Below are 25396 nucleotides of genomic sequence, written 5' to 3'. Positions count from 1 at the left end.
ATCTTGTGCTGCAGGACGTCCCTCACCCAGCGCAGGGCCGTTGTCTCCGGGCTGTTCTGCACCAGTACCGAGATCTTCTCCTTGAGCGCGAGCTTCTCCTTATGCTCTTCCTCCACGTCTCGCATCGCTGCCTTCACTGACTGGAACTTGGGGTTGTCTTTGCTCAGCCCCCCGAACTCCTCCAGCATGGCTGCGACGCTCTTCTTTCCGTGGCGCATTGCGTCGTCGAGGGCGGTGGAGCCGAACCTGTCCGTCTGGTTGATCTTGATCTCCTCCCGCCTCACTAGGTACTCCACCACTGACGTCCAGCCCGTCGAGGCTGCGAGATGCAGAGGCGTGCGGCTGTCGTAGTCGCCCACGTTGACTGCGATGCCGTTCTCAACGAGGATCTTGATGTTGTCCAGCATGCCTTGGCTCGCGTAGAAGCACATCTTTGCTGCATACTCCTGCATCTTGTGCTCGAGAGAAGCGCCGTGCTTGCGCAGCAGCTCCTGGATCTGGGTAGAGGTCCTGTTGTTGAAGTGATGGCGAACTGAGTCTTCCAGGGCCGTGCCGGTGAACCGATCTTGACAGTGCACGTTGGCTTGAGCCTTGAGCAGACTCTCTACGGCATGCAGATGACCTTCACAGCACGCGAGGTGCAGGGCCTGGAGGACAAGAAGGACCATCAGTCAGTTGCATTGGAGATGATCAAAGTTGACTCACTGTGCGGCCATCGTAGTCCGCCTCGTTGACGTTGACGCCATTGTTGAGCAGGCGGGTGATCTGCTCGAGGTTCCCTGTCGCCGCAGCTTCGCAGAGCTCGACGCCAACTTGACTGCCAGGCAGGCTGTACCTGATGCTCTTCATGTGCGACCGAATCACGTCGATGACCTTGTCGTGTTTGGTTCTCACGGCATCGTTGACCGGCGTGTTTTCAAACTTGTCTTTGGCGTTAGCATCTGCGCGCAGCTCGAGCAGCAGGTGGACGAGCTCGTGGTGCCCTTCGCTCGCGGCGACGTGGAGAGCTGTTCGCTTGTTCTGATCGTGATCGAGGATGCTGATGTCGCCGCTGGCGAGGATCGTCTTGACTTTGGGGACATCGCCCAGGAAGGCAGCGTCGAGGAGGAGGTTGAGCCTGTCTCGCTTCCTCTGATCCTTCAGCTTCTCGATCTTGTTGTCTGCCGTGTCCTCCTCGTCCGAGTTCTCCTCCTGCGAGGAGTTCTCCACACTCGCCGACGGCATCGTCTCCGACCCCCTCGACTGCGCGTGCGCCGACTGAGTCTCGTCCTTGGCTCGCGCGTTCTTCCTCCTCCTCCTGCGGGACGTGGAGTTGGAGCTCCTTACCGACGAGTTTGCGCTCCTCTTGGAGCTCGAGTGCCTGCTGCTCCCTCCTGTCTTGGACTTGGCAACTACGTCGAAGCTCTTGAACGCGTTCTGTGCGATCACCTCCTCGTCCTTGGGGAAGTTCTTGAGCATTTCGAAGAACCCCTGCCGATCCAGCCGCATGCAAACAGCGCCATCATGGGAGGCTCTGCCGCTGAGGAAGTGGCGGATGCCGAAGAAGAATGGTAGATCGCCGACAGACTGGTAGGCTCGTCGGAGGGACTGAACCTGCTCGGTGCCATCCGCCTGCAGGTCGATCTCCTCCACCACCCCCGAGACAACAAAGAACATCTCCGTGCAGACTAAGAGGGAAAGTCAGGAGGGTCAAGGAGCAGCGACAGGGGTTCACCTTCGGAGACGTTGAAGAGGTACTCTTCAGGGTAGTAGTGCATCTCGTGCAGGAGGATACAGGTGCCGTCGAGGAGGTTCTCGCTGCAGCCGTCGAAGAGCGGGATGGTCTCGATGTACTCCTTGTACAGATGCTTTGCTACCTCGACACGGAGGTTGTGGTTCAGGTCCCGCAGCAGGACTGCCTGGTCCTGCGACACTCCGATCTCCATGGTGCTGAAGTGACGCTGTATCTCCTCTTTGAGCTGGGCGGTGAACTTTTCGTTGGAGAGGAAGGAGCTGATTGTTTCGAGGTTCTCACGTCGCTTCACGACGTCCTGGTCCTCCTTCATCACGATCGTCGACACTTCGCCGACAAGAATGCGGAACAGAGTCATGTTAAGGCACATGAGTACGATGGTGAAGACAATCTCGACGATGTTCTGGGGTATGAGATCTCCTATCATCCCGTTCATACTTAAGGTCGCGCACACCCAGTAGAAGGAGATGACGTATCGCTGCCACGTGCTCGAGTCCGGCGACATGCCGTAGAAGTGTTGACGCACAAATGTCATGTTCTGATAGGCGGGATCGACCCAGTACCAACTAATGGCTGCATTGGGGAACCAGTAGCGATAGTTCTCACCGATGAAGAACCAAACGCACGCGAGAACGTGGCATGTAGCAAGAATGATGCGAGCGAGCTTGCAGAGGAGGTCGCTGGTGCACTTGGTCTTGATGGCAAAGGTCTTGTCGTAGGTGTCGAAGACTCTTGAGAACACGAGAAACATCTTGTTGATGCGCAGCCAGGAGCAAAGGTGCTCTGAGGCTCCGCAGACGTAGGCGAACCAGTCGAGAGGGAAGGCAGCAAACATGCAGGTGAAGTCAGCCTTGCGGAAGATCTTCCGCCGACTGGTGACCCACTGGGACCGGCTGTTCTTGTAGGCGGTGTTGAGGTTGACTATCATGTGCGTCATCACGAAGCAGTCAGCAAGGAGGTCTGTGCTGAGAGCCTCGGGCGCAAGCATGCCCGGCCAGGGCTCGAAGCCGATCCGGACAGGGACGGCGATGAACTCGTAGAGGGCGACGAGGCGCATGAGGAGGTTCCAGAGAGCGAAGGAGGGCGTGTAGGGGTTGATGGCGGTGCGGATGAAGATGTCGTTGCGATCCACGCAGCTCTTGGACTCTCGGACGACCTGCGAGAAGTCAGGAGGTAAAGGGAGAAATATGATGAAAACATGTGACTGGAAGAAACAGAGTGCGAACAACAGTTACAGGTTTGAACACACCTTGATGACCTCCTGCCACTGTATCTTGGGGTCTGTGACGTTGTCCTTGGCGAAGAGCAGAACAAACTCCTCACAGTTGTAGTTGGTGATCCGATGAGGATAATCGACCATGACCGCTTTGATGAACCTCCTGACATCGGAGGACAGCAGGGGCTTGTCAACTCCGCCTGTCACCTTGATGAACTCTCCTTCCCACACCTTGAGATCTGCCTTGAGAAACTCCTCGCTCAGCCTTCTGTTCCACACGAACATCCCCCGCAGCCTGTCGAAGCGGCCCCACCGTGTTGCCCTGAGGAACGAAGAGCTCCCGGCATGCTCGGTGCTCGCTGCCTCCTCGGGCTGCGCCTCTTCTCCTCTCAACGCGTCTCCTCTCAAGAACTCGACCCACGACAACCAGTAGTGCTGGCTGTTCAGAACCTCCTTGGCCTCCCCCTCCTCCCACAGCGTGTGGAACACCTCCCTGAAGCAAGCGGCTCCAGACTCTCCCGTGTAGTTCTCGATCGTTCTTGCCTGTGAGGATTGAACGCTCTTGGACCCCAACGACATGGCCTTCCACAGCTCGTCGATGCCCTTGAACAAGTCCCGAAGTTTCTGCCTGTCAGTCTCCGGCACAGTGATGGGCATCCTCCTCGTGCTGCCTTCGTGCTCCAACTTGCTGCTGAACAGCACGTTTCCCATCGACTTCATCTTGTGCTGCAGCTGGATCTTCGAGTCATGCTGCAGCTCCGCGCTGGAGTGCGTCCTCGAGATCGAGGGGACGTTGTCGTAGTGGATCTCGCAATGGATGTCGAGGGTGGGGTCGGGGTTCAGGATGGACTCAACGGAGTAAGAGAGGAAGTTCTTCTGCTCCTCCTCGCTCTTGGCAACTAGCAGGTGCAGCAAGTCCTTGATGGGTATGTAGAGCAAGCTCGTGATCTTCCTGGACTTCACAGTCAGGCAGGATCCCTTCCCAGTGATCGCCTGGTACGACCCGAAGTAGTTGCCCTGCCCTAGCTGCAGCTGCTCAAACTCCTTATCCTCACCCTTCTTGCTCCAGCCCACCTGGACCTCAGCTGGACTGTCCAGCACCTCCATTTCCAGCTCGCCCAGACCCTCCTTGCAGTCCCAGGAGGGAAGGATTTCTCCGCTAAGCACCACGATGAGATGCTTGTTCTTGTCGTTGCTTCCCTTGAGGATCAGCTGGCCTTCCGTGTAGCTCCGGATGAAGCTCTTGGCCAGTATGCTCCTTGCCGTCTCCTCGGAGAACACTTGAGACAGGGAAGAGTTCATCAGCAGGCAGAGCACGTCGTCTACCTCCAGCTCTATGATCATCCTCCTCAGCCTTGCGCTGCTTGCCACCAACATGGAGAGGGGGTAGACCTTGCTGTGCGGGTGATGGGAAACAACCTCGTGGGAGTGCGGCGGAGCTCGGCTGCTGTCCTTCTCCAACTTCTCTACCTCCGTGTAGATGTCGTCTAGCTCGAACCCTTGCGGGACCCCCAGGCTCTCAAGGGCGCGGGTGAGGTCAGAGGGCGCGACGTAGGGGTCTCTTGACGCATTGTCGAAGAGGCGCAGAAAGATGCCGAAGGAAATCTCGTTCTCCACGATCCTCAGCGCGATCCTCCGAAAGATCCCGGCCGACAGCTTCTCCCACCTCACGCCCTGCTTGAACGTCCTCTCCTGCGCCTCCAGCAGCTCGTCCAGCTCCTCGTACAGCGCCATCTCCTCGTCCGAGTCCAGCGCACCGTCGAGCTCGAAGGCAGGGTCCTCATCGACCCTGTAGTCCACGTCTTCGAGCATGTGCCTGCATTCCTTGAGCACCTTGCTTGGCAGTTGGCAGATGCTGACGAGGTCGAAGGAGGACGACTTTCTTTTGCTCGTCTTCAGCGATGGCACGTGGTTGGTTTGCCTCCTGCTCGCCTCCTGGTTCTGCTTCCAGTCCCAACCGTGGTAGAGCCCGAGGTCCTCCTGGGACGTCGTGTGCGTCTGGACCTCCGAGTGCGATCTCTGGAGCTTCTGCTGGGCCTTGGGAGGGTCCAGCAGCTGCTCCAGCACCGCCTTGAGGTCTTCAAGGGACGACTGCATCTTGCTGGAGATCGCCTCCAGCTTCTCCGACGTCTTGCCCACCTCCGCCTTGAGCTCATGCGCCACTGAAAGGTGCTCTACACTGGCCCCGAAGGTGACCTTGATGTCCTCCTCGCTCTGCCTGTTGGGGGAGGTCTTGTCGAAGCCCTTGTCTATCAACCTCTTGATCAGCACTCTCACCTCCTGGATCGAGATCTCGTCCAGCGCTGTCAAAAACTTCCTCCCCTCCTCGGTGTCCTTGTAAATCCCCAGCTCGCCTCCCCATCCTGGAACAGAGCTTCAGCGACAGAAGAAGAGGAGGATCAGCGACAGAGGAGAGGAGCGGAGGACCTTGGATGAGCTTGCCGCAGTAGTGGTGGTAGAGAGTTCCTCCTCTGAGCGCGTCGTCCAGCGGCGTTCCCTCCCATCGATCCTTGCTGCACGGGTCTGCGCTGACTCCAAGGAGGAAGCTGACCGCAAGGACTCTTGCTTCTGCTGCCGCCAGATGGACTGTGTACAATCTCGTCACCAGCATCTCCTCTCCTCCCTCCGCTGTCTCCACCCCTCCTCCCTAGCATATTTCTATCTTTCTCCCCTCCTCCTCAATCACTCACGAGGATATCGATGGTCGTAGTCACCGACGTCAGTAGGGATCCCGTAGTCGTGCATCAGCCTCATCTTCCTCACGTCTCCCTTGCTCGTGGCAGTACACATCTCCTCCACTCCCACGTCCTCGGGCATCAGCCCTCCCTTTGCCTTGAGCAGAGCCGCCACCAGCGCGTTCCCGTTCAGCAGCGCGTCCTGCAGAGGAGTTCCCTTCCACCTGTCTGCTGGGTTCGGGTTGGCCTTCTGGCTCAGCAGGTACTCTACCACCTTGTCGTGTCCAGAAGTGCTGGCGGCATGCAGGGCTGTCCTGAAGTCATAATCGCCCAGGTTGGGGTCGACGCCGTTTTCGATGAGCCGTTTGACCTGCTGCATGTCTCCGACCCCAGCTGCAGCGCACAGCGCAAAGGCCGCGCTGTCGAGGCCCAGCTCTGCCTTCCACTGGGTCAGGAGGCTGATGACAGTAGCATGCTTGTTATTGATCGCCTCCTGCAAGGGGGTGTTGCCCCAGCGATCTTTACAATTCTTGTCTGCCCCATAGTTCAGTAGCATCTGTGCTCGCAGTCATTCTTGAGATGCGAGCATGTGAAAGTTTCATCTCACCTCGACAATCTTGTAGTTTCCTTCCGCACACGCCATGTGGAGGACAGTTCGCTTGTCGTAATCAGTTTCGTTGAGATCTGCACCCTGGCGGATCAGCATCTTGACAGTGTCGGCATCCCCAGCTGCAACCGAGCTGCAGAGGGAGTAGAACCTCTGCTGGGACCTGAGCTTGAGGGAGTCCGTGATCCTGTTCTTAGTCTCCATCTTGAGCTTGTCGTTTGCGTCCTCTTCGCTCCCGCTGATGGGCAGACCGTCAATGTCGAGGTCGAAGGTCCTAAGGATGTTGTCGTTGATCACCAGCTGCTCCTCCGGGTAGTTATTGAAGATCTCAATGCTGTCCTCCTTCTTCAGGACCAGCAGCTGCACGTCCCCGTCCAGTCTGGCCTTGATGGTGGTGACGTAGTTGATGCCGAGAAAGAAGGCAACCTGGATGCAGCAATGAGACTCGCTCGACCTCTCCTACGTGCCAAACCTCTCCCACGAGGGGCGCCATGTCAGGGACGTCGCTCCTGATCACTCCGATCATTTTATCCTCATCGTCGAAGATGTGAACTATGCCCTCTTGTACGAGGTACAGCTCTCTTGCAATCTGGCATCCATCTAAGAGAACAAGACGTCTGATGTTTTCAACTCACCTCATCTCTCTGCACGATCGCTTCGCCCGGCATGCAATACACAGGACGCAGTTTGGTCATGAACGCCTGCGAGGAGTATGAGCAAAGGGATCAAGAAAAGAGCATATCGCACGTGAAGAAATTGCCCATTGCAACCTTGCATCGGTTTTCCTCGCTGAGCACACTTTTCAATCAGCCCGCTGTAGTTGGCGTCCGCTACTTTGATCTTGAGAGAGCGGGGGAGCTTGATCAAGCTCTGCGCCTGGTTCTGCATGTTCTTCTTGTACTGGAACTCGAAGTAGGCGATGACATTCTCTCGAAGCTCGTCCGGCACCAACTTGGCCGTAAGAAATTGCGTGACTTGAGCAATGTGCTCTTTGTGCGCCTCCTCGGTCGGGTTTCTCTTGACTAGGTAGTTGAGCAGAGTTCCGAGGATCAAACCTTGCAGGTAGATCTGAGGGGCATGTAAGGTGAGAACCATGAGGCAAACGAGGAGGATCGCACTTGTAAGATCATCACTAGAAGAGCGCCAAGAATCTCCGCCAGGTTGTTGGGCAGACCAACATCGTATCCAAGTGTAGATAGTGCATTCAAACCCTTGTACCTGTGCAATCACACATGAATCATATGACCCTGATGCAATGCAGGCCAAGTGTTGATACTTACAAGCACAAAATGTAATCATTCACAGGTATGTTGGCATGGAGATCAAAAAGAGGAACAATTTCCTCAAAGTGATAGATCTAAACGCTGGAATCAGAACAAACAATACTCCGACCACACAAGTAAATTTTACCCAAGTATCAGGAGCGAATTTTTGAATCCTTGCAATCCAGTAGAAGATGCATCCGACCCAGTGAGACGAGAGAAGAACAACCAGGCCAACCTTGAAGGACTGCAACTTCTGGACATCGTTGTCAAGGTTGATGGTCATTGCTTTGAAATATCTCCAGAGTCTCATGGTCCGGACTATCAGCCGTGGGATAGCGGCGATCCACCAAATTATCATCCACCTGAGATCGTTTGGAATGCTGAAGTCGACGATCTGCAACAATCAATCAAGACATGAAGCTTGCACATACAAGGGATAACTCACGTAGAAGGCAATGACAGGTAGCCACTGGATGGCGAAGTCATGATACATGTAATTGATCAAGATCATCTCGAATCTATCGATTTCAAAGTCTTGCTCAGGATATGTTCCTGCAGGCACTACAGTGAACAGACGTATGATAGTGTCCATAAGGAACATCCCGTCGAAGGCCAGATCAAACGGTAGAATTCGAATCGTTGAGTGCAGCCCCAATCCCGGATTGCAAAATGCAAGACGGAAAGGGTAAGCCCATGGCTCGTATGATAGAGGTAGCAACATAATATTATGCCATCTCACAAGAAACTTAGATCTGTGATGAAACAAGTGAAATCGACCCATGTTGTTGCCCTTGGGGATCTTGAAGTGGACATGCTTGCCCTCGCTATCTTCAGGTTTCAAATTCTTTCTCTTTGATGTGACGAGAATGGGTTCAGGGTCTTTTGAACTCTTCTCAAAGAAGCTTGTGATTCGAATCATCTTCAGTTTTGACGAGGAAGCTTCGCTTTGCTCTTTCTTCATGTCAACGCTTTCTGCTTTTTGTTGATCAACCTTCTTGCTTTCAGATGTCGACAAGGGAAATATGGTCAAAGCCAACGGATTTTCTTCTTCATTGTCCTTAGCCGTCGTCGATACTGTCTGTCCAGGTAGCAGCAGCATGTGGTTCTTGTTCTTGAGGATAGACGTGGAAATCGTGACGTGCGATCGAGTGCTACGATTCGAGTCGGAATCGTCTGACTTCGGTAGATCTTGACCATTCAACGGGTCGCCAGTGTGGTTGTCGTCCTCCATTCTTTGACAGATCTACCTCAAATACTCGAACAGCAGTTCCAACCCCTCAATGACTACAAGAATCTTCCAAAGTACAAAGCGGAACTCGAAACACTCGAACTCGCTCCCTTGCTAGAACGAGGTCAAGTTTTCCAGTGAAGGCCGAAGGACTCACGTCTCAAAGAGGCTTTGCAATGTTTTCTACCTTGTCCCAACCTTTCTTCAGCTTTCCGCTTGCTTGCTCAATTCTTCTCTGTCCGACCTACCATTGACTTTCCCCTTCGCTCCATTACACTCTCCAACTTCCGTCTGTTCACTTATACTACCCCTCATTCTCCGTATGTAAGGACCCCTACTACAAACGGATATCCTGCAGCGATTTTGTTGGAAGGTCCTAACCCAGTGTTCAGGTACCCCTACCCTGATATTTACTATCTATCACCCCCTATTAATCAACAGATAAGGCCACCAACAGTACCCCCACCCCATTCAGAGTTTTTTTTAAAATCTGCATGTTAGATCCCCACCGCAACCTACGAAGGCTACTTTACTCAATGTACTACCCCACCTCATCTCAACAACCAAAGGACCCCACCCATGATTCGAAAGGTCGCATCTAATAATGAGTCACTTCGTTCACATGAGCACAGGATTGTGCAAGAGTTCTTGAGGGGTACTGAAGTACCCCTACCCCCTTGGAGATTCAATCTCCCCACCCCCTACCCATGGTCAGTAACACCTGGGGCTCTGGTTCAGGTACTTGCCGGTTCGCAGCGGGACATTTTAGTGCTCATTATGAACTTTTATATATAAATATGTTATTTGAATGATAAAACCAGCTGAGATCTTCATAAATTATACATAACATGTAACGTCTTATAACACGCCCACAACGTCACGTTCAGCTCTATGGTGATGAGACTCTTTGATTACTGGTACTATTGTGTTGATCAAAAGTTCCACGGTACTGGCAAGTTCCCAAGAAGGCACTATCATGCTATACGGGGATATGAGCCTACTCGAGTCTCGGGTGAAAAGATTTTTAAATCTCCAAGTATCCCACTAACCTTGCTTCTTACTACACACGCCACCTCTGTCAAGTATATCCGTCCAGCCGCTGAAGCGACTACTGAGTCGTGACTTACGGTAGTAGCCTAGTAGGTTCCTAGCCTAGTAGTCGTAGTTCGCCCGGCCTTTAGCCTAGTAGTCAATTTTATGAACTTGGAACTTGACTCAGTTAACGGCCTAACCGGCAGTGATGGCCGCAGCGGCTGAATGCAACTCCGAGCCGTTTGACTCAGTGAGGCTCCGCGCGGCCGCCGCCCCGGGCGGCCGCGTATACTCAGCCGGTGAGGCTGGGCCCGGCCCGGCCCGGCCCGGCAGCCGCTCACTGCAGGCTGCTGATGATCCGATCAGTTTGGCGGCCCCGGACTCAGCCCGGGACCATGCCAGTGACGCTCAGCGGCGGCTCACTGCCTGTGATCGCCCGCGGCCGGGACCATTGATCAACCATCTGGCCACCGTCTGACGGCGGTGTAAGCTTCGAACCGTCAGAGTGGCAGGCTTGACGGTCCCGGTCCGGGCCGAACTTCAAGTGGTGATTGGGTGACTCCTCAAGTCAATAGTAAAAGATTAACTGCTTTCTATCATATTCATCAGTCATTTCAATTCCACATGTACAAGCATCAGTGCAGTTCAACAGTTCAAAGCAGTCCGGTATTGTACAGAAAAGGATGATGCCAACTGAGATTTGATTTCGGAGTCGCTGAGCCGGAACTCTTGACAAATAAGTTCACAACTCAATGTCCATGCTTTGCCTTCCCCTGAACTCAGTCGGTTCACCAGTTCCCATATTCCAGTCGATGAATTCATCAGCACTCTCGCCTTCGCTCGCCCCCGCAATCGATTTTCCCTTGGGTTTCAGCTGCATTGATTCTTCGTATCTCTCCTGCATCATACAATGTCAGGCAAGGTATCAACTTCAAGTGTACACAACAGTTGAGCTTTGATGAAATTTGAGCATCGCAACCTGCAAAAGGAGGAGTGTGTGACCATCTTGTTTCGGCAGTGCCTTTTCGCAGTACAGTTGTGGCCTTACCTGAAATCCCTGGTTTTGCCAAATATCTTCAAACCTGACAAGTCAGCCCGTCATTCAATTATACAGCCAATGAAGAAAGTTTGCGTAGAAACGCAAACCTGACACTTACTTATTACACTTGTCCCAGGATGTTGGAAGGGACGCATTTGTCCAGTGCCCATGATTGACATCAAGTTGTATGTAAGAACCGACTTCAGACTCCAGGCTTTCCATTCCACTCCCATCAGATACAGTTGTCTGTGCTGATTGAAGCTGGAAGGCAGAAATTCGGGTCTGTAACATTTTGGAAATGCGAGAAGCGAGTCCCTCCAACATATGGACTTCGTGCGCTTGCAACGAGTAGGGCTTATCGTCCATGGTTGTCAAACTTCCAACTCTGAATCGCTGCCCTGAAAATTCAACATCTATAGGAAATCCGCAGTAGAATCGCATGACGGTCCCATCCATTCTGATGATGTTGCCTCCAAACCGATGATCGAGTGCTATGTCCTCAACGATGAGAGGTTGGTCGCTGGTGATGGTCAAGCTACACAGGGCTTGCGACCTTGGCATACGTACCGCCCCATTGAGCCCTACAGCAGACTTGATCCAAACTTCATCGCTATCCACGAAACTAATGAATGCAACGGGCTTGTGGAACATCCAGCTCACGAGTTCAGTGATTCTTCAAAGTAAATGCATTCAGTGTTGAATTCAGACTAAAGAGTGATTGCATCACTCACCTGTCACACTCGGGGTCCAAGGGGAAGTCTTTGATCTGTATACATTCAATGATCAATATCCAGCATGTTGTGGATCAAGGAGAAGCTACATTTAACATGTGCAGAACTTTAAGGCGTTCCTCTTCAGGAGTAGGTTCAGCATTACCAATGGGCAAGCCATGGCCTATTTCCAGAACCTCCGACATGAACGTTGATCGATCCAGCAGGAGAGAAACTCAAGGGAATACAAGGAGAAGTTCCCGACGAGATGGTCGAAGAAAGAAGGAGGGAAACGAGCGGCTTGTGCTAAGTTGCTGCGCTGCGCATCGAAGGTCTGAATGTCGCAATGGAACAGGGGGTGGGGTTATGCCCTAGTACAGGCTAGTGCGATGGTGCCAAAGGACGGGGAAATTACTAGAGCCTCCTATACGATTTTCCTCTTCCTGTACCCCCAGTGACCTCTTGCCCGGTCAAAGGTATAATGTGTCATGTTAAATCAGGGGGTGGGGTAGGGTGAACAAAATTTTAAAAAAACCCTGCATGGAATGAGATCAGTACCAGGAGGTCCAAAAGCATTACTTAATTAGCTTCATGTATTGCATTTTAAAAACTACTAAAACCAGATTCCCCTAGATTTCTTCCACCCCCACCTGTATAATTCAAGGCAAATGAAGGGGTTGCATCGTAAGAAACCATAGTAGTTTCTTATCTGCCTAGGATTCGGTCCTACCTACTTGAGGGAGTTTTAAAATAATCCTTTGCACCATACATCGCCTCAGGCGATTTTTCTTCGCGAGGCGGGTTTGCAATCATCGCAGCCTTGAAAAATGGGGGCAGCAAGAGAAATTAGTGTGAAATTGCACGGAAAGTTACAGCTGCCCCCGTCGCTAGTGGCGAAATGGCGGGGACCAGGGCGACTGCAGAGCTTTGCCGACGCGGGGAGGAGCAGGAGCAGGAGCAGGAGCAGGAGCAGCAGCAGGAGCAGGAGCAGGAGCAGGAAGAGAAGGGATCCAGATTTCTACAGGGAAATGAGCGTGAGAGATTGAGTAGCCCAACTAAGAGCAGATTTCTCTCATTCGGACGCCCGCATTCTCCTATGCAAGCTCCCCTGCTGGGAGGCTCGTGGATGCAATCAGAGCATGGGGCATGCGACGAGGATGTGGAGACAATCGCAAGAAAATGTCCACGGTGCCAGAAGCTGGAAGCGTTGGTCGATGAGTTGCAACACTGTATATCCTCCATGGTACAGGGTTATGAACTAGAGATATCTCGGTATGCCCTTCAAATGGTGCTGTTTTGGTTTTGACACCTTAAAGTTTAAAGACCGAAAGACAGAAGCTGCTCACAAGTCGTCCTACTTCTGATCCTGAAGAATTTCACAGAGTCTCTTCGTTTTCGAACAAGTCTGAAATGGCAACCTGCCGCTGCGGTCTAACGACCCCTGTCAGGATTTTTGGAAGCATACCAGGTTTTGCGGACGAAATGAAGAAGCTTGGTGATGCATACAAGTAAGCCCTCTCCATAAAATGAGGAAATTGACCTCGCCTTTGACAAGTTCTGCGTATTTTATGATCCTACACTACCCCTGCAAGCCTGGCATCCTCCTCTTTCCTCGGGCTTGCTTTCCTTGCTACTCAACGCCACCTCTACTCCCAGCTGCTGCCCCTTAGGATCTCGGCCATTTTGTTTGTGTCTTCCTTTGTTCTAGAGCTTTATCATTCTACCTCACCCCTTCCTGAAAGCGCCTGACATATTTCTTCAGGTACGGCAGTGATGGGTATGAGATAGACGTCGAAAGGTCGATGATGTATTATGAAGCAGCTGCACTGCACGGGTGAGCGGAACACCGTGTCACTCTGCATCATTGCAGTTGTGACGTGAAGATGGCAGATCGGAAGAATGCTGCGTGCAAGTCGGGATCAAGTACCTAGAGAGCCAGGTAGTCCCCCCGCCCTCTCCTGCCTTCCAGCTAATGGGTTGCAGCCACCCGACGATGCCAAGGCGCAAAACTTCTTCACTTGTGCAGCTGAGGTGGAGTTGAGACCTCATGCTGAGAATCTTTGAAACGTTTTGAGAAGGCTGGGAGCTCGGAGGCAGCGTATCAACTGGGGATGATGTACTACAGTGAAAGAGCTTGTAAACCATTGTTGCCCTTCGTTTGCCAACTTCTTGATTGTTGATTATTTCAGATCTGTCAGAGCCGAAGGGAGGGCAAGGTGAGTCAGAGGCATGACCTCAGTCCCTCGCTGACGTGAGACCAGAAGACGAGAATTTTCACCAAAGGAGCATCAGGGAGGCTGTGAGGTGGCTGCAGGTCAGTTGGATTGAAACTAGGCCATGTTGGTGAAAGGGTTTCTTGCTCCTCAGGCTGCGCTGAAGGGAGATCACGTGCTGGCAAAGTATCAGCTGGCAACCATGTACGCGCAGGTGAGGAGGGGGAGCAGGAGGCAACACTGGCAGCTGCGCTGATCCTAAACAGGGCGAGGGCCTCCCAAAGGATATGCAAAGAGCGCACGAGCTGTTCCAGGAGTGGGAGAAGGGATGCGCCGATCCTCAGTCAGCAGGACATCGTTCCTCTCCTCGTAGCCCGACCACGAAGTCGATCAAGTCGCTCCGACAGAGCAGGCCGCTGCAAGAAGTGTCTGTGAACATCCCGGATGTGACCAGCCCCCTCACGGCCCGGGTGGATTCGCTGCGAGGGAGGATAGCCAAGTTGTCGTTAGCGCTCTCTGATACATGAAGGAAGCACTCAACCCCTCCGCTGCTGCTCCGTCAGGCTAGCGAGTGGATGGCAGCACCTCCTCTCTTCTTGTCGTAGTCGTCGTATCCTACTCCCACTAGGCAGAGGCCGATGCTGCGGTCCCAGTCAGGAAACATTGACCCGATCGCTTGAAGGCCTGCAGGACCTTGGGAGAGGAGGAGCAGAGCGAGAGCTGTCGCACGCCTCAAGAATCTTCCTGCGACATGGCAGCATCAGAAGTTGTCAAGACAAAAAAAGTCATCCCCCACGTGAAAGAATTCTCTTCTTCTGGAAAAGCGGCTGCCCGAATGGCTGTAGCCACTAGCTTCCGCACCTGAAGTCCAAGCAGACCGTCAGTTTGGGGAGGAGGCACAAACTTCTCACCATCCTCCTGAGAAACCTGTTGGCTGTCAGCTCGACGACCAGCACCTGGAGCAACTCAACGTGATAGAAAAGGCGGGAGAAAAAAGCCTGCCGTTTGGTCGGAGAGGTGAAAGTTGAAAGCTCTGCCTCGCAGAATGCAGCAGACGTCCGCATCGGAGTTGCTCTGGAGCGCCTTGTGCTCCTGGCAGGGGTCCATCAGGAGATAGAGAGACTTGTAACGTGCATACCTTGTACGAGAACGAGTTGTAATGCCTCCTCCTCCCCTCCAGACCCCTCAACATGCTATCTACTTCTTCCGCTTCCACATCGAACCGTCCTGCTCCGATCTCCTGCAGCGGGAAGACGTAGCAATATTTCCTCCAGGTGGCTGCAAAGTTGGCATGAAAGGACCTGGGCATCTGGTTGATGGTGAGTTAACAACTTTCCACAGGGCCATCCTCTCGCAACTTGTTCCATCATCACAACCCGCACGTCCCGCGGCAGCCTCGAGCTGCGGGCACGTCAACCTCAACAGATGGCGGAGGATGCGGAGCTCTCACTCACTTCATGTCCTCCACTAGCTGGCAGGTCTTGATCGCATCCCAGCAATGAAATGAGAACATCTGCTGCCCCATCACCTTGCTTCCCTCCCTGTCCTCCCCGGCAAACCTGTGCGTACGCATGCACGCCAGAATCTGTCCGCCCTGCGAGCACCTGAGGGGAGGTGAGGGGTCGAAAGGAGAAGCTTGATGCACTACCAGGCTATGAGGCCTCGTGCTGTAGTTGGTGAAGATACTCTCGAGCACCTTCTCAACTTCCTCTTGCACGGTCCGAACCCCTGGTGCCCTTGTGCTGAGGTCAAGCAAAGCAGAGGAGGCGGTACCTGGGCATCGTTGAACTGCAGAGAAGTCTGTTCCGAGGTAGGATACTTGCATCACGTACGTTCTTCTGTCGTTTCTGCAGCCGCGAGTCAGGAACAGAACCAAAGGAGCAACGGCTCGGGACTTGACCGGGGCCTCCCATCCGGATTCTCTAGCTTCCACCTCCACAGTGAGAGATCGCAGCCCACGGGGTCGACGGGGAAGGCGTTCGACTTCATCTTCCTCTGCCCCAACGTCATCTCCCCTCCCTCCCCGCGCCAAGGGAGAGGCTTGCCTCGTCCAGGATGGTTCCTTCGTAGAAGTCCCAAACCGCGCTCCATGGCCGCTCGTCGACGAACTTCTTCCACGTGTTGATCTTGTGGAGCTGTTCGACGCTCAAGTTTTCAATGCTCGACATGGTCGCCATGAAGCAAGCAAGCGCCAGGCCCCGCCTACTGCCCTTCATCCTCCGCTGATCTACCCCCGACCATGCCGCATCCAAAAAAGCTTTGCAAGTCCGCCTCATCGTACCCCGATGCTCTACAATGCACACTGAACCCGAGGAGGAGGAGGCTGGTGCGGCCACGGCAGCGGAGGAGGAGGAGAAGGCAGTTGAAGAAAGAGCATGGGAAGATGCTGTGGGAGTCAGCGATCAGCTGAGAGCTGGAACGGAAGCCAGAAGGATCCATGAGCAGGCACGGCAGGCACAGCGGGATCAGCGGGATCAAAGCAAGCGGGAGGAGGGACAGAACTTTGCCGACGAGGACAAGCACGAGAAGCTGGTGATCGACATCCACTCAGACAAAGACTCTGCATCGATGAACGTCTTCCCGTCCCCTCTGCCTTCCACACATCCCCCTGAAGATCTACTCTTCGATTCGATCCCTCTATCCAATGGCTTCCTCAAGCTCAGTGTCTCCCCGCTGTCTGCGGGCTGCCGCGCCATCCTGATGCTGATGCGAGAGGAGGGTCAAACAGCCGATGTGACTGAGGTGGACATCATGCGAGGAGAGACGCACACGTCGGAATTCAGCCTCCTCAACGCCAAGAAGGATGTAGACTGAGTATCACCTCTCCGCCTCCTCTTGTTCACCCCCGCGCAGGTTCCAGTGCTGCATCTTGTAGCCAGGCAGGCTGACGAGGAGGACTACATCCTCACAGAGACCAGTGCCATCCTCCGTTTCCTCTGTGAGTTCTTTCCTTGCTGCTTGCACTGGTATCCCCGAGACTTGCGGTGAGCATACGCTTCGAGCGGCGCCTTTCATGATCCGCGCCGATGCAGGCAGAGAGCGAAAGTGGATGAATATCTCGAGTGGCATGGCCGGCATGTCAAGCAGAGCAGTGAGGATCTCATGGTGCACCTGTGAGAGTTGAACTTGCTGCAGTCACCGCTATCATCGCCGCCATGACATGTACTCGTGATGTTAGCTTGCTGAGTTCCATGTCGACCCAGTTCATGGTGGGAAGAGGGCTAGGAGGAGAGGATCGCTCTGACCAGCGTCTACTGCAGGACGCCATCGCCACCATGGACAAGGTTGTTGTCGCCCCTGCCTGCGGACCGTCTCATGTCAGTGCAGCACTGGATCAGTGACGCCTCTGGGTATCTGTGCGGGCCGTCGCCGTGCATCGCAGACCTCGTGGCTATCGCAGAGCTGGAGACAGTGAGAGCTGTGAGATGTGAGGCGAAGACGCTGACGAGCTCGGGCAGGTTGAGCTGCTCTCCCCTGACTACTCCAAGTTCAACAAGTTCTCAAGGTGAGATGGAGAGACGAGGAGAGGAGGGAGGGAGGAGGGGGGAGGGAGTGACTGGGACCGAACAGCTGGAGGGAGAGGATGCGGCAAAGAGATTCCTTCCGTGTGATCCATCACAGCTTGACGACGATGAGGCAGAGGATTTGCAAGGCTTGACTTCATTTAGACTGTACAAACAACATTCAAGGTTAGAAACGGTTCGCCCCGGCCCTTCCACGAGGAGGAGACTGAAGAAGACGATGCTGGCCCTCCTCCTCCGCCGCCTTCTCACGTCTCGTCATCCCCCAGCCTCCATCTCCCACCTCTCACTCACCTGCGGGACCGGCAGCCGGTTGATCCGAACATCGCTGACGTCAGACGGGGAGATCTGACCGTGATCGTTCATATGGAACGTCTCAAGGTTCCCGAACTTCTTGCTCGTAGTCCGCGGTCGATGTCGCTGCACAACGACTTCGTAACTGCTCGCTCGCTCAGTGCGGAAGATGAGGTTGATGCTGCCCCCCGGCGGGCCCGACAGCTTCTGCAGCACGAAGTGTATGGTCTCGTCTGTGATGTCCTCCCCGTCTACATGCGTCAGCATGTCCCCGATCTCGATGGCGTCGTTGATAGTGTTCCCGTACTCGTCGACGAGGTCATGGATCTGGATGATTGCTCAGCTCCAAGATGCGCCTGCCTCCTCCTCCTCCTCCTCCTCCTCCTCCTCCTCCTCCTCCTCCTCCATCATCATCATCATCGTCGTCGTCGTCGTCGTCGTCGTCGTCGCATCATCATCGTCTCATCATCATCATCATCATCATCATCATCATCATCATCATCATAAGCTCATCATTATCATCATGGTGACGGTCATGGGCATGGTCACCACAGCCACTCTTCTGCACTACCTCGAGCACGCGGAAAGGAAATTCTCTCTCTATGGTGAACCCGATGATTCCTCGTTCTTGTCCTCGTTCTTGCTGTCCTCCAGCAACCGCGTCGACCCTGCCAGTCGTCAGCCGCGTGCGCCCCCAGCCCTCGCCCACCTGACGTCACTGCTGGTGAAGGTGTAGTCTTGGAAGTCAGCGACCGACACGGAGCTGCTGGTGGGCCTCGACAGCTTCCGCTGCTCCTGGCTCGGGGAGAGAGGCAGTCCGACCTTGGAGGAGATGTCGATCTTCTTGAGGAGTAGCGGGTCTGTCCTCAGGCTCTCCTGGGAGGCGAGCGCAGGTCTGGTTTTCTCCCTCTGCAGGTCAGCGAGCTGCTCCTTGAGGTCAGAGATCTGCTGCATGATGAGCGACAGGTTCTTGTCCCCGCTTTCCTTGTTGTCGGGCTTCTGCTCCAGCTGCCTTATCAGCTCCTCCTTCTCGCTGAGAGTTGCGGAGGTCAGCGACTGTGAGCGAGGGGACGGGGAGAAGTGAGAGAGAGGAGCGAACCTGACAAGCCGCTCGCACTCCCTCCTGCTCGCCTCGGCCTCTTCCCGTCTCTCCTCGGCGTTTTGAATGACCTCCGTCACCAGCTCGACGGCGCTGTTGAAGACGACGTTGAGGGACTCGAAGGAGTTGGAGTCATCCAGGGTCGAGAAGTCCGTGGAGTACTTCCTGCAGAACTCCGCAATCTGGTCCTTCATGCTCGTGATGGATGCTTCCTGACTCCTCTGCAGGCTCGCAAACTCCTTGAGGACTTCCTTGGCAACAATCTCCTTCTCCTGTAGCGCCTGCTTGTTCTGGTTCAGCTGCAGGAGTTCAGCGGAGGAGGGCGGCAAGGGGAGAGCTACCTCTTGATGTGCCGAGTGCATCTGCGTGATCAGCTCCTCCTTGAACTTCTCCATCTCCATCATCCTCTCGTGGGTTCTCTGCGCCTCCAATTTCTCTTTCTCCAGGAGCACCCGGTATTCAGAGTTGGATTTCTCCAGCTCCAACACCTGTTTGCCCATCACCTATCCCTCATCCCTCCTCCTCACTGCTCCTCCATACTACCGCTTCTCCTCCTCCTCCTCCTCCTCCTCCTCCTCCTCCTCCTCCTCCTCCTCCTCCTCCTCTCACCTTCTTCTTCAGCTCGTCGATCTCCGCCTGCAAGCTTTCCTTACCAGGCCCTTCCTTCAATGTGAGGGTCAGGATCTAGTGACGGTCTCGGGGCGGAGCTTACATCGACAGGGTCTGTCATGACGCCGGAGGAAACATGGCTGCTCCTGGAAGGGATGGGAGAGACCTTCTCCTTGAGATCCGCCTGCAAGGTTTCGACTTCCCTCCTCAGGTCCAAGTTGGAGGATTCAGCTCTATCCAGCTCCCTTTGCACCCTCTCGAGCTTTTGCTTGAGGTACGCTGCCTCTGACTTGGACTCCTGCAGGTAAACATCACAACGCTGATTGCAAGAGGACTTGCTGATATACCGATTGCTGCCTCTGCTCTTCTATCCTTATCGCTTCCAAGCTCCTGGATTGTTTCTCTTGCTCATCTTCCAACTTTCTTATGATCTCTTCTTTCTTGCGCAGTTGATCCTCAAAGTTTGCAATCTCATTGTCTGTGACATGTTTAGAAGATAGTGCGGGGAGCCCGCTGACATCGAACTTACTCTTATAGCTGATCGTCCACGTGTTCAATGCTTGTTTGTCTCCAAATCTTTTTCAGCTCATCAGCACTGTTCAATTTCAATCTCATCATATCACTTGTTCCCAATTGCAGCGATTTGATCTTCGATGTTCAGGATGGTGGAGGCCAGAGTGTTCATACACTCACTGAATCTTGCAACGTATCTGTTTCGTTCTTCCAGATCCTACACACCTCAGGCGTGAGTAATATCTGTGCCGTCCAAGTTCTGCTCGACTCGCCTGTGCCCCTGACTCGTTGGACCTCCTGGACGTGTCCACGGCGAGGCTTCCAACACCTTCCTGCTTGATCCGGTTCAAAAACTTCTCGGCGATCGATACTCTGTGCAAGAGGTTTGTCTGCACAGTCTCCAAGACCCCGACGATGGAGGCCTCGATCTGCTGCCTGTCCTTCTCGAGCAGCAGTGCGTTGTCCCACACGAGCTGGAGGGGAAGGGGTCACAGGGGGAGAGAAGGAGGAGGAGGAGGAGGACAGGAACTCGCCTTGATGGAAGGGTCCATCTCCTCGGGGTTGGATAGCGTCCTGAACATCTTCTCACGGAGCAGTTGAATGGCCTTGAACCTGGCAGTCAAGGAGATCAGCGGGAGGTCGAGGAGCGATCACGAGCTACAGGTCCTCTACTCGATGAACAGCATTGGCTGACGTCCGGAACAACTTGATCTCGTGCTCCTTCTGCCCTCTGCAAACCAGCTTCAGGACGACGAGAGTACGAGACCCCTCGATTCACCTTTCACCCGGATGCGGCACTCAGAGCCGATGGCACCGACATTGATGTCATTCTGAAGGTGAACACGTTGAACTGAGGTCTCTTCGAACTTGACAACCTGACCAGACCAGTCAGCCATCGCTCTGCTCTACCCATCCATCCCCCACCTCGTCCCCCCGCATGAGGCCGCCATAGATGTGAGCGGGGCTCCCCAAGGTGGCATGAAAGACATGGAGAGAGTTCCTTCCCAGCACCTCCCCACACTCCAGCCCCAGCACTCCCTCACACGAGTGAATCATCTGCACTGCGTCCTTTAGGTGGCTCCCGGTGTCATTGACCAGGATGTTGCGGATCTCGTTGAGGGCTCTGAACACGAAGTAGAGCAGGTCCGACTCCACTCGTGAAGTATCAGGAGCCATCCCTTGAAACAGCAGATGCCTCCTCACTTGTAGCTGGCTCAACATCAGCTCTACTCCACATCCTCCACCGCCTCGCTCACATCGTAAAGCTCGCCGGAGCTCTTTGATCTCAGCGTTATCTTCACGACGCTCCCGTAATCCCCCAGCACGGAATAGTCTATGCGGTCCTTGGACTTGGTGACAGCCTGCCCGTCCACCAGCTCCAGTATCTGTGCGATCCGTGAGGCACGCACAGCGAGAGAGAGAGCTTGTCTCCTACGTCTCCAACTTGCACCCGGTCGCTGATATCATGCCCGTAAGGATCTTGAAGGTTTGTGACGTGTTGAATGATGTGCGGGTATCGGTTCTCCACCTGTAGAGCAGGGCAATCAGGCGGCGAGAGCGAAGCAAGGAGCAGCGTCTAAACCTTGAGGCCGATCCCATACTTGGGACTGGGATCGTCTCCTGAGCGATTCAGCTGCTAGGGGATCAGTGAGCAAGTAAGGAGGTCGCAAGCAGCACCGATGATCGCTTGGGAGGATCGGAGATCCAGGGACTTTCGGACATCAACGGCGATCGGTCGGCCACTCGGGACCTGATGCTCAGGTCTGTTGATCCCCAGTAGACAGTGGCGGGAGAGTTCTGCACGGCTGATGGGATGGGGCTGACAGATCTCAGAGATGCTCTTCTATCAGCTTCAGGGGAAGAGAAGAGACTGCGATTAGATGCAGCCCATTCTCGTCGGTCCGAGGACATGTCTGCCCGGTATCTGTGCTCCGATGTCCTCAGGCTAGAGGAGGTGCGGGGGTGTCCGACCTTCAGGTGCTTCCTCGGTCTGCTCTAGTAGCTGCTTCTCACTTGTCTCGTCTATAGTCCTTGTCCTCCTGCCTTCACCTCCTCCTGCTCAGGCACTACAGGAACATTGTCCGCGCCCTACCCATCGGCTTGGCGATGTAACAGCACGAGTTGAGTAATTATCACTACCAGCGGCCCGCTGGGCGGGCGGCCGGGTGGGCCCGAGGCCGGCGGTCCGATCAGGCTGCCGTCCGAGTCACCGTCAGCCACTGCTGAGCGGGCCCGGCCACGTATCGGCTCTCGTTCCAGCTCTCGTTCACGATCGGAGAGGCAAGCTGGCTCGGCTCGCATCTGCGGGAGATGGCGCAGGGCAGTTTGGTGAGCTTCGTGTGCATGTGAGAGTCGTCCGAGCCGTCGATGGTCGCCATAATGCAGCGAGCTCAACCGCGTCTTCTAGCTCAAGAACAGCAACCTGAACCTCTTCTACATGCTGCTGACCAATGCTGCGGGCCAGAGCGAGCTGCAGATGCAGGACAAGGGCAAGACCAAGTTCCTCGGCATGGCGGGGAGCAAGCGGGCCCGTCTGCTTCAGGCAGGTCCTCGTCTCCCCCTACCTCCTACTGGTGAAGCAGCGCTGCCCCGGCATGGTGGTGAGCGGGGCCAACTACACCGACGGAAAGAAGAAGCGCATGGGCCTGACACTGGCGCTGAAGAACGATCAACGGGTGGACCCCGAGGACACACGTAGCGGGTCCCGGATTGTGAGTACGGCAAGCTCATCTTTGTGAGCGAGACTGCCACAAGCTGATCCAGAAGACCAGGCTGGCCAAGAGCTTCCTGCGAGACTGAGGCCTGCTCGAAGAAGTCGGACTCGGACTGGGGCGGGAAGACCTGCGAGAGCTTCATCAAGAAGCTGCTCCTCATGGAGTGATGAAGCTCTCCTCATGGAGTGATGAAGCTCTCCTCATGGAGTGATGAAGCTCTCCTCATGGAGTGATGAAGCTCTCCTCATGGAGTGATGAAGCTCTCCTCATGGAGGAGCCGAGGATCATGCTCATGGCGACGAATCGCAAGGAGAACGAGATGGGCGACGTCTCCGCCCATCCGGCTGCCCGAGGAGGGGGAGCTGCCCCCTACGCCCCTGGGGGAGAAGATGCGAGGGTAGGGGTAGGCGTGCAGCCGCACTGACTACTCAGTGTGTTGTACGAAGTGATGCACTCATCGACTGATAAGCTTGAGGATGAAGAACACGTCGTCCATGTGCCGGGCCGGCCAGTGCACGGCAAGCAGAAATGACATACTAACTTGAGTCGCTGATATGATAACCTGTACAGAATGTTTTCAAGGTTCCTTTCTTTCCATTTACTTTTGCTCAACATACATGGTCACAGGCTAGAAGATTCAAGAAGAAACTCAAATCGAACAATATCGTATCAACAACATTCTCAGGCATGACGGACTTGGAAGACATGGTTATGATGAGGTTGAAGTCAAATGTCTCAAACTGAGCACGGCACGGAAGAGCTTGCTTGACCCCCTTCCATCTCATGGCTTTGGCTCTGTATCGCCCCCAGATTTTCGCTTATGTTTTTCCAGGATAGATTTAATTTCTATCAGCTCTCCCTCTTCTGCTGACACTTCTTCGAAAAAGTCTACCTCCTTCTTGAAAACAGATGCAACATCTCTGAAAAATCTGATCTCCTCTTTAGCTGTACGTGAAGATAAAAACACAAACAGCCCCGTCGGTCCATGGATGTGTTCCGACAGGAAACCATACAAAATCTTCTCCTGTGATAAAGGAGGTATCAAAAGGTCCTCTGGTAACCCGATCTGTTTCCATACGGCCAGTCGTAAGCTATTATTCGTCTGCAAGTGCCTATTCATCGCGCTCATAGAAAGCTGTCGTTTCCTCATCAGCTGCAAGTCCTTGCGTGGCAAGTCTTTCTTTACAGCGTGGATCTCCCCATCCTGACTGTTGGCAATAATATCCATAGCATTCCTGAAAAGATCCTCAACCAGATACCTGTGTTTGCGCATTCAGTAGAGGCTACAACATCATGGCAAACAAACTGTACACCTTTGAGTGATGTATGCCACTAGCCGTTTGTAGTAATCGACAATACACCGATGATATCTCTCCTGCAGCTGCAGCTTCAGCTGCTTTTCCGTATCCTTATCCTTGTCGCGCAGCGCCATTGCAACGGCAAAGGCTTGCTCAGTTGGAGCTTGAATCTCCAGCAACTCACACGCATACTTCAGATATGGTTTTGAAGCGCGATTGCGAGAAGATGCATGAGCGCCTGTGGTGAAGGAGCGTACTCGCGGGTGAAGCCCTGAGAGGCCTGCATGGAGGCTTCGCATCCTCCCAGCAGACAAAATATACCGGCCTACTACCTGCATGGCGATGTTCTCTAGTTTGCTACCCGCTTTCGCAAGAGGGGTGCTGTATAAATGGGGAGGCTCGAGCTTTGAAATCAGAGCTTATTAAAAAGAGAACTTTTCGGGCTCGAGGGACATATTTGTGGGTACTTGATAAAGCAAAAGAACGGGTAGTATTGAGGGTGTCTGAAACTTTTAGACATGTTTCAAACTACCGCGAAAATCAAACCCACAAACCTTTCATCCCGCCAAAAACAAGCAATCGCTACCTGTCATACCCGGAGTTGCATAAACCCTCACTGGCTCCGGATGAGGCTGTGCCGCTAACATGTCAAGTTTCTCCACGACATGGTAGACGATGGTCACAGATGATTGAGAAGTGCAAACCTCCGACTCCTTACATGGCATGCCAGGACCGGGATTTCCATCTCAAAGTTTGGTCTCACCAAACTTGGGAAGCCCGGCTCAGTGATGAGGAGCAGTGTGGAGGAGAATCTGTACTCTTCCGTGTTGCCTAATAAAGCCAAGCTAAATGCTAAATACATGAGGTGGTTTAGGATTCGTTCCTACTCTGAATCTTCGGTTAATGAGCTCAGCCTACATGTTTGGACTTGAAGAAAATCATCCTAAATTTCTACACACGCGTTTCTCACAATCGTGAGTCTTCTGTTTGCTCGTGTAACGCGCGTGTACGAGTTGGTTCAAGTTCTCAGGATCAAGTTAGATCAAAACAGAGTTGTCAATCCCTAACAACACATAACACAGCAGACATCGGACATTTTCACCAAAGTAGAGCAAGGAGGAGAGACTTGTTTCAGCACAACAGGTTTCAGAACCGCAGCTGCCACTCTCCTCATGGAGTGATGAAGCTCTCCTCATGGAGTGATGAAGCTCTCCTCATGGAGTGATGAAGCTCTCCTCATGGAGTGATGAAGCTCTCCTCATGGAGTGATGAAGCTCTCCTCATGGAGTGATGAAGCTCTCCTCATGGAGGAGCCGAGGATCATGCTCATGGCGACGAATCGCAAGGAGAACGAGATGGGCGACGTCTCCGCCCATCCGGCTGCCCGAGGAGGGGGAGCTGCCCCCTACGCCCCTGGGGGAGAAGATGCGAGGGTAGGGGTAGGCGTGCAGCCGCACTGACTACTCAGTGTGTTGTACGAAGTGATGCACTCATCGACTGATAAGCTTGAGGATGAAGAACACGTCGTCCATGTGCCGGGCCGGCCAGTGCACGGCAAGCAGAAATGACATACTAACTTGAGTCGCTGATATGATAACCTGTACAGAATGTTTTCAAGGTTCCTTTCTTTC

At 53.9% G+C, this 25396-nt stretch overlaps 9 protein-coding genes across 9 annotated transcripts; 3 read left to right on the top strand and 6 right to left on the bottom strand.

Annotated features, from left to right (window-relative positions):
• Positions 1 to 281: 281 nt before the first annotated feature.
• On the bottom strand, positions 282 to 1074 carry GUITHDRAFT_61596 (hypothetical protein; the record flags this gene model as incomplete). Its single annotated transcript, XM_005825257.1, has 2 exons — positions 282 to 647; positions 706 to 1074. Coding segments are annotated over 2 exons (735 nt in total), but the record flags the coding sequence as incomplete, so codon positions are not given.
• Positions 1075 to 5780: 4706 nt separating this feature from the next.
• GUITHDRAFT_42922 (hypothetical protein) lies at positions 5781 to 6008 on the bottom strand (the record flags this gene model as incomplete). The annotated part of the gene is made up of 1 exon (XM_005825256.1): positions 5781 to 6008. A coding segment is annotated over one exon (228 nt), but the record flags the coding sequence as incomplete, so codon positions are not given.
• Positions 6009 to 6074: 66 nt separating this feature from the next.
• Positions 6075 to 6341, bottom strand: GUITHDRAFT_54093 (hypothetical protein; the record flags this gene model as incomplete). Its single annotated transcript, XM_005825255.1, has 2 exons — positions 6075 to 6179; positions 6231 to 6341. Coding segments are annotated over 2 exons (216 nt in total), but the record flags the coding sequence as incomplete, so codon positions are not given.
• A 4360-nt stretch (positions 6342 to 10701) lies between these two features.
• Positions 10702 to 11851, bottom strand: GUITHDRAFT_154726 (hypothetical protein; the record flags this gene model as incomplete). Its single annotated transcript, XM_005825254.1, has 5 exons — positions 11615 to 11851; positions 11526 to 11560; positions 10913 to 11467; positions 10804 to 10837; positions 10702 to 10734 (listed from the first exon to the last, which is right to left on the bottom strand). Coding segments are annotated over exons 1-3 (594 nt in total), but the record flags the coding sequence as incomplete, so codon positions are not given.
• A 551-nt stretch (positions 11852 to 12402) lies between these two features.
• GUITHDRAFT_115479 (hypothetical protein) lies at positions 12403 to 14244 on the top strand (the record flags this gene model as incomplete). Its single annotated transcript, XM_005825253.1, has 10 exons — positions 12403 to 12776; positions 12953 to 13012; positions 13267 to 13338; positions 13395 to 13443; positions 13488 to 13535; positions 13583 to 13628; positions 13694 to 13720; positions 13766 to 13818; positions 13872 to 13931; positions 13984 to 14244. The coding sequence occupies 10 exons, from the start codon at positions 12403 to 12405 to the stop codon at positions 14242 to 14244; spliced, it is 1050 nt and encodes a 349-aa protein (XP_005825310.1).
• A 32-nt stretch (positions 14245 to 14276) lies between these two features.
• Positions 14277 to 15933, bottom strand: GUITHDRAFT_115478 (hypothetical protein; the record flags this gene model as incomplete). Its single annotated transcript, XM_005825252.1, has 11 exons — positions 14277 to 14358; positions 14411 to 14461; positions 14514 to 14578; positions 14629 to 14673; positions 14856 to 15026; positions 15091 to 15118; positions 15172 to 15311; positions 15366 to 15445; positions 15491 to 15564; positions 15618 to 15712; positions 15799 to 15933. 11 exons carry the CDS (start codon positions 15931 to 15933, stop codon positions 14277 to 14279), a joined length of 966 nt encoding a protein of 321 aa, XP_005825309.1.
• A 79-nt stretch (positions 15934 to 16012) lies between these two features.
• Positions 16013 to 17226, top strand: GUITHDRAFT_115477 (hypothetical protein; the record flags this gene model as incomplete). The annotated part of the gene is made up of 7 exons (XM_005825251.1): positions 16013 to 16522; positions 16571 to 16701; positions 16750 to 16808; positions 16853 to 16926; positions 16978 to 17001; positions 17045 to 17128; positions 17176 to 17226. 7 exons carry the CDS (start codon positions 16013 to 16015, stop codon positions 17224 to 17226), a joined length of 933 nt encoding a protein of 310 aa, XP_005825308.1.
• A 270-nt stretch (positions 17227 to 17496) lies between these two features.
• On the bottom strand, positions 17497 to 22131 carry GUITHDRAFT_115476 (hypothetical protein; the record flags this gene model as incomplete). Its single annotated transcript, XM_005825250.1, has 18 exons — positions 17497 to 17859; positions 18104 to 18200; positions 18242 to 18930; positions 18973 to 19119; positions 19241 to 19294; positions 19344 to 19538; positions 19588 to 19718; positions 19770 to 19816; positions 19864 to 19932; positions 19979 to 20226; positions 20426 to 20476; positions 20539 to 20628; positions 20678 to 20962; positions 21010 to 21138; positions 21204 to 21281; positions 21336 to 21386; positions 21431 to 21550; positions 21964 to 22131. The coding sequence occupies 18 exons, from the start codon at positions 22129 to 22131 to the stop codon at positions 17497 to 17499; spliced, it is 3012 nt and encodes a 1003-aa protein (XP_005825307.1).
• A 216-nt stretch (positions 22132 to 22347) lies between these two features.
• Positions 22348 to 22634, top strand: GUITHDRAFT_115475 (hypothetical protein; the record flags this gene model as incomplete). Its single annotated transcript, XM_005825249.1, has 2 exons — positions 22348 to 22468; positions 22525 to 22634. 2 exons carry the CDS (start codon positions 22348 to 22350, stop codon positions 22632 to 22634), a joined length of 231 nt encoding a protein of 76 aa, XP_005825306.1.
• Positions 22635 to 25396: the final 2762 nt, after the last annotated feature.

This window comes from Guillardia theta, assembly GCF_000315625.1.
Source record: "Guillardia theta CCMP2712 unplaced genomic scaffold GUITHscaffold_85, whole genome shotgun sequence".
In the NCBI taxonomy this organism is placed as follows: Eukaryota; class Cryptophyceae; order Pyrenomonadales; family Geminigeraceae; genus Guillardia; species Guillardia theta.
Note: the sequence above shows the minus strand (reverse complement) of the source record. Positions and strands in the feature narration are given on the sequence as shown.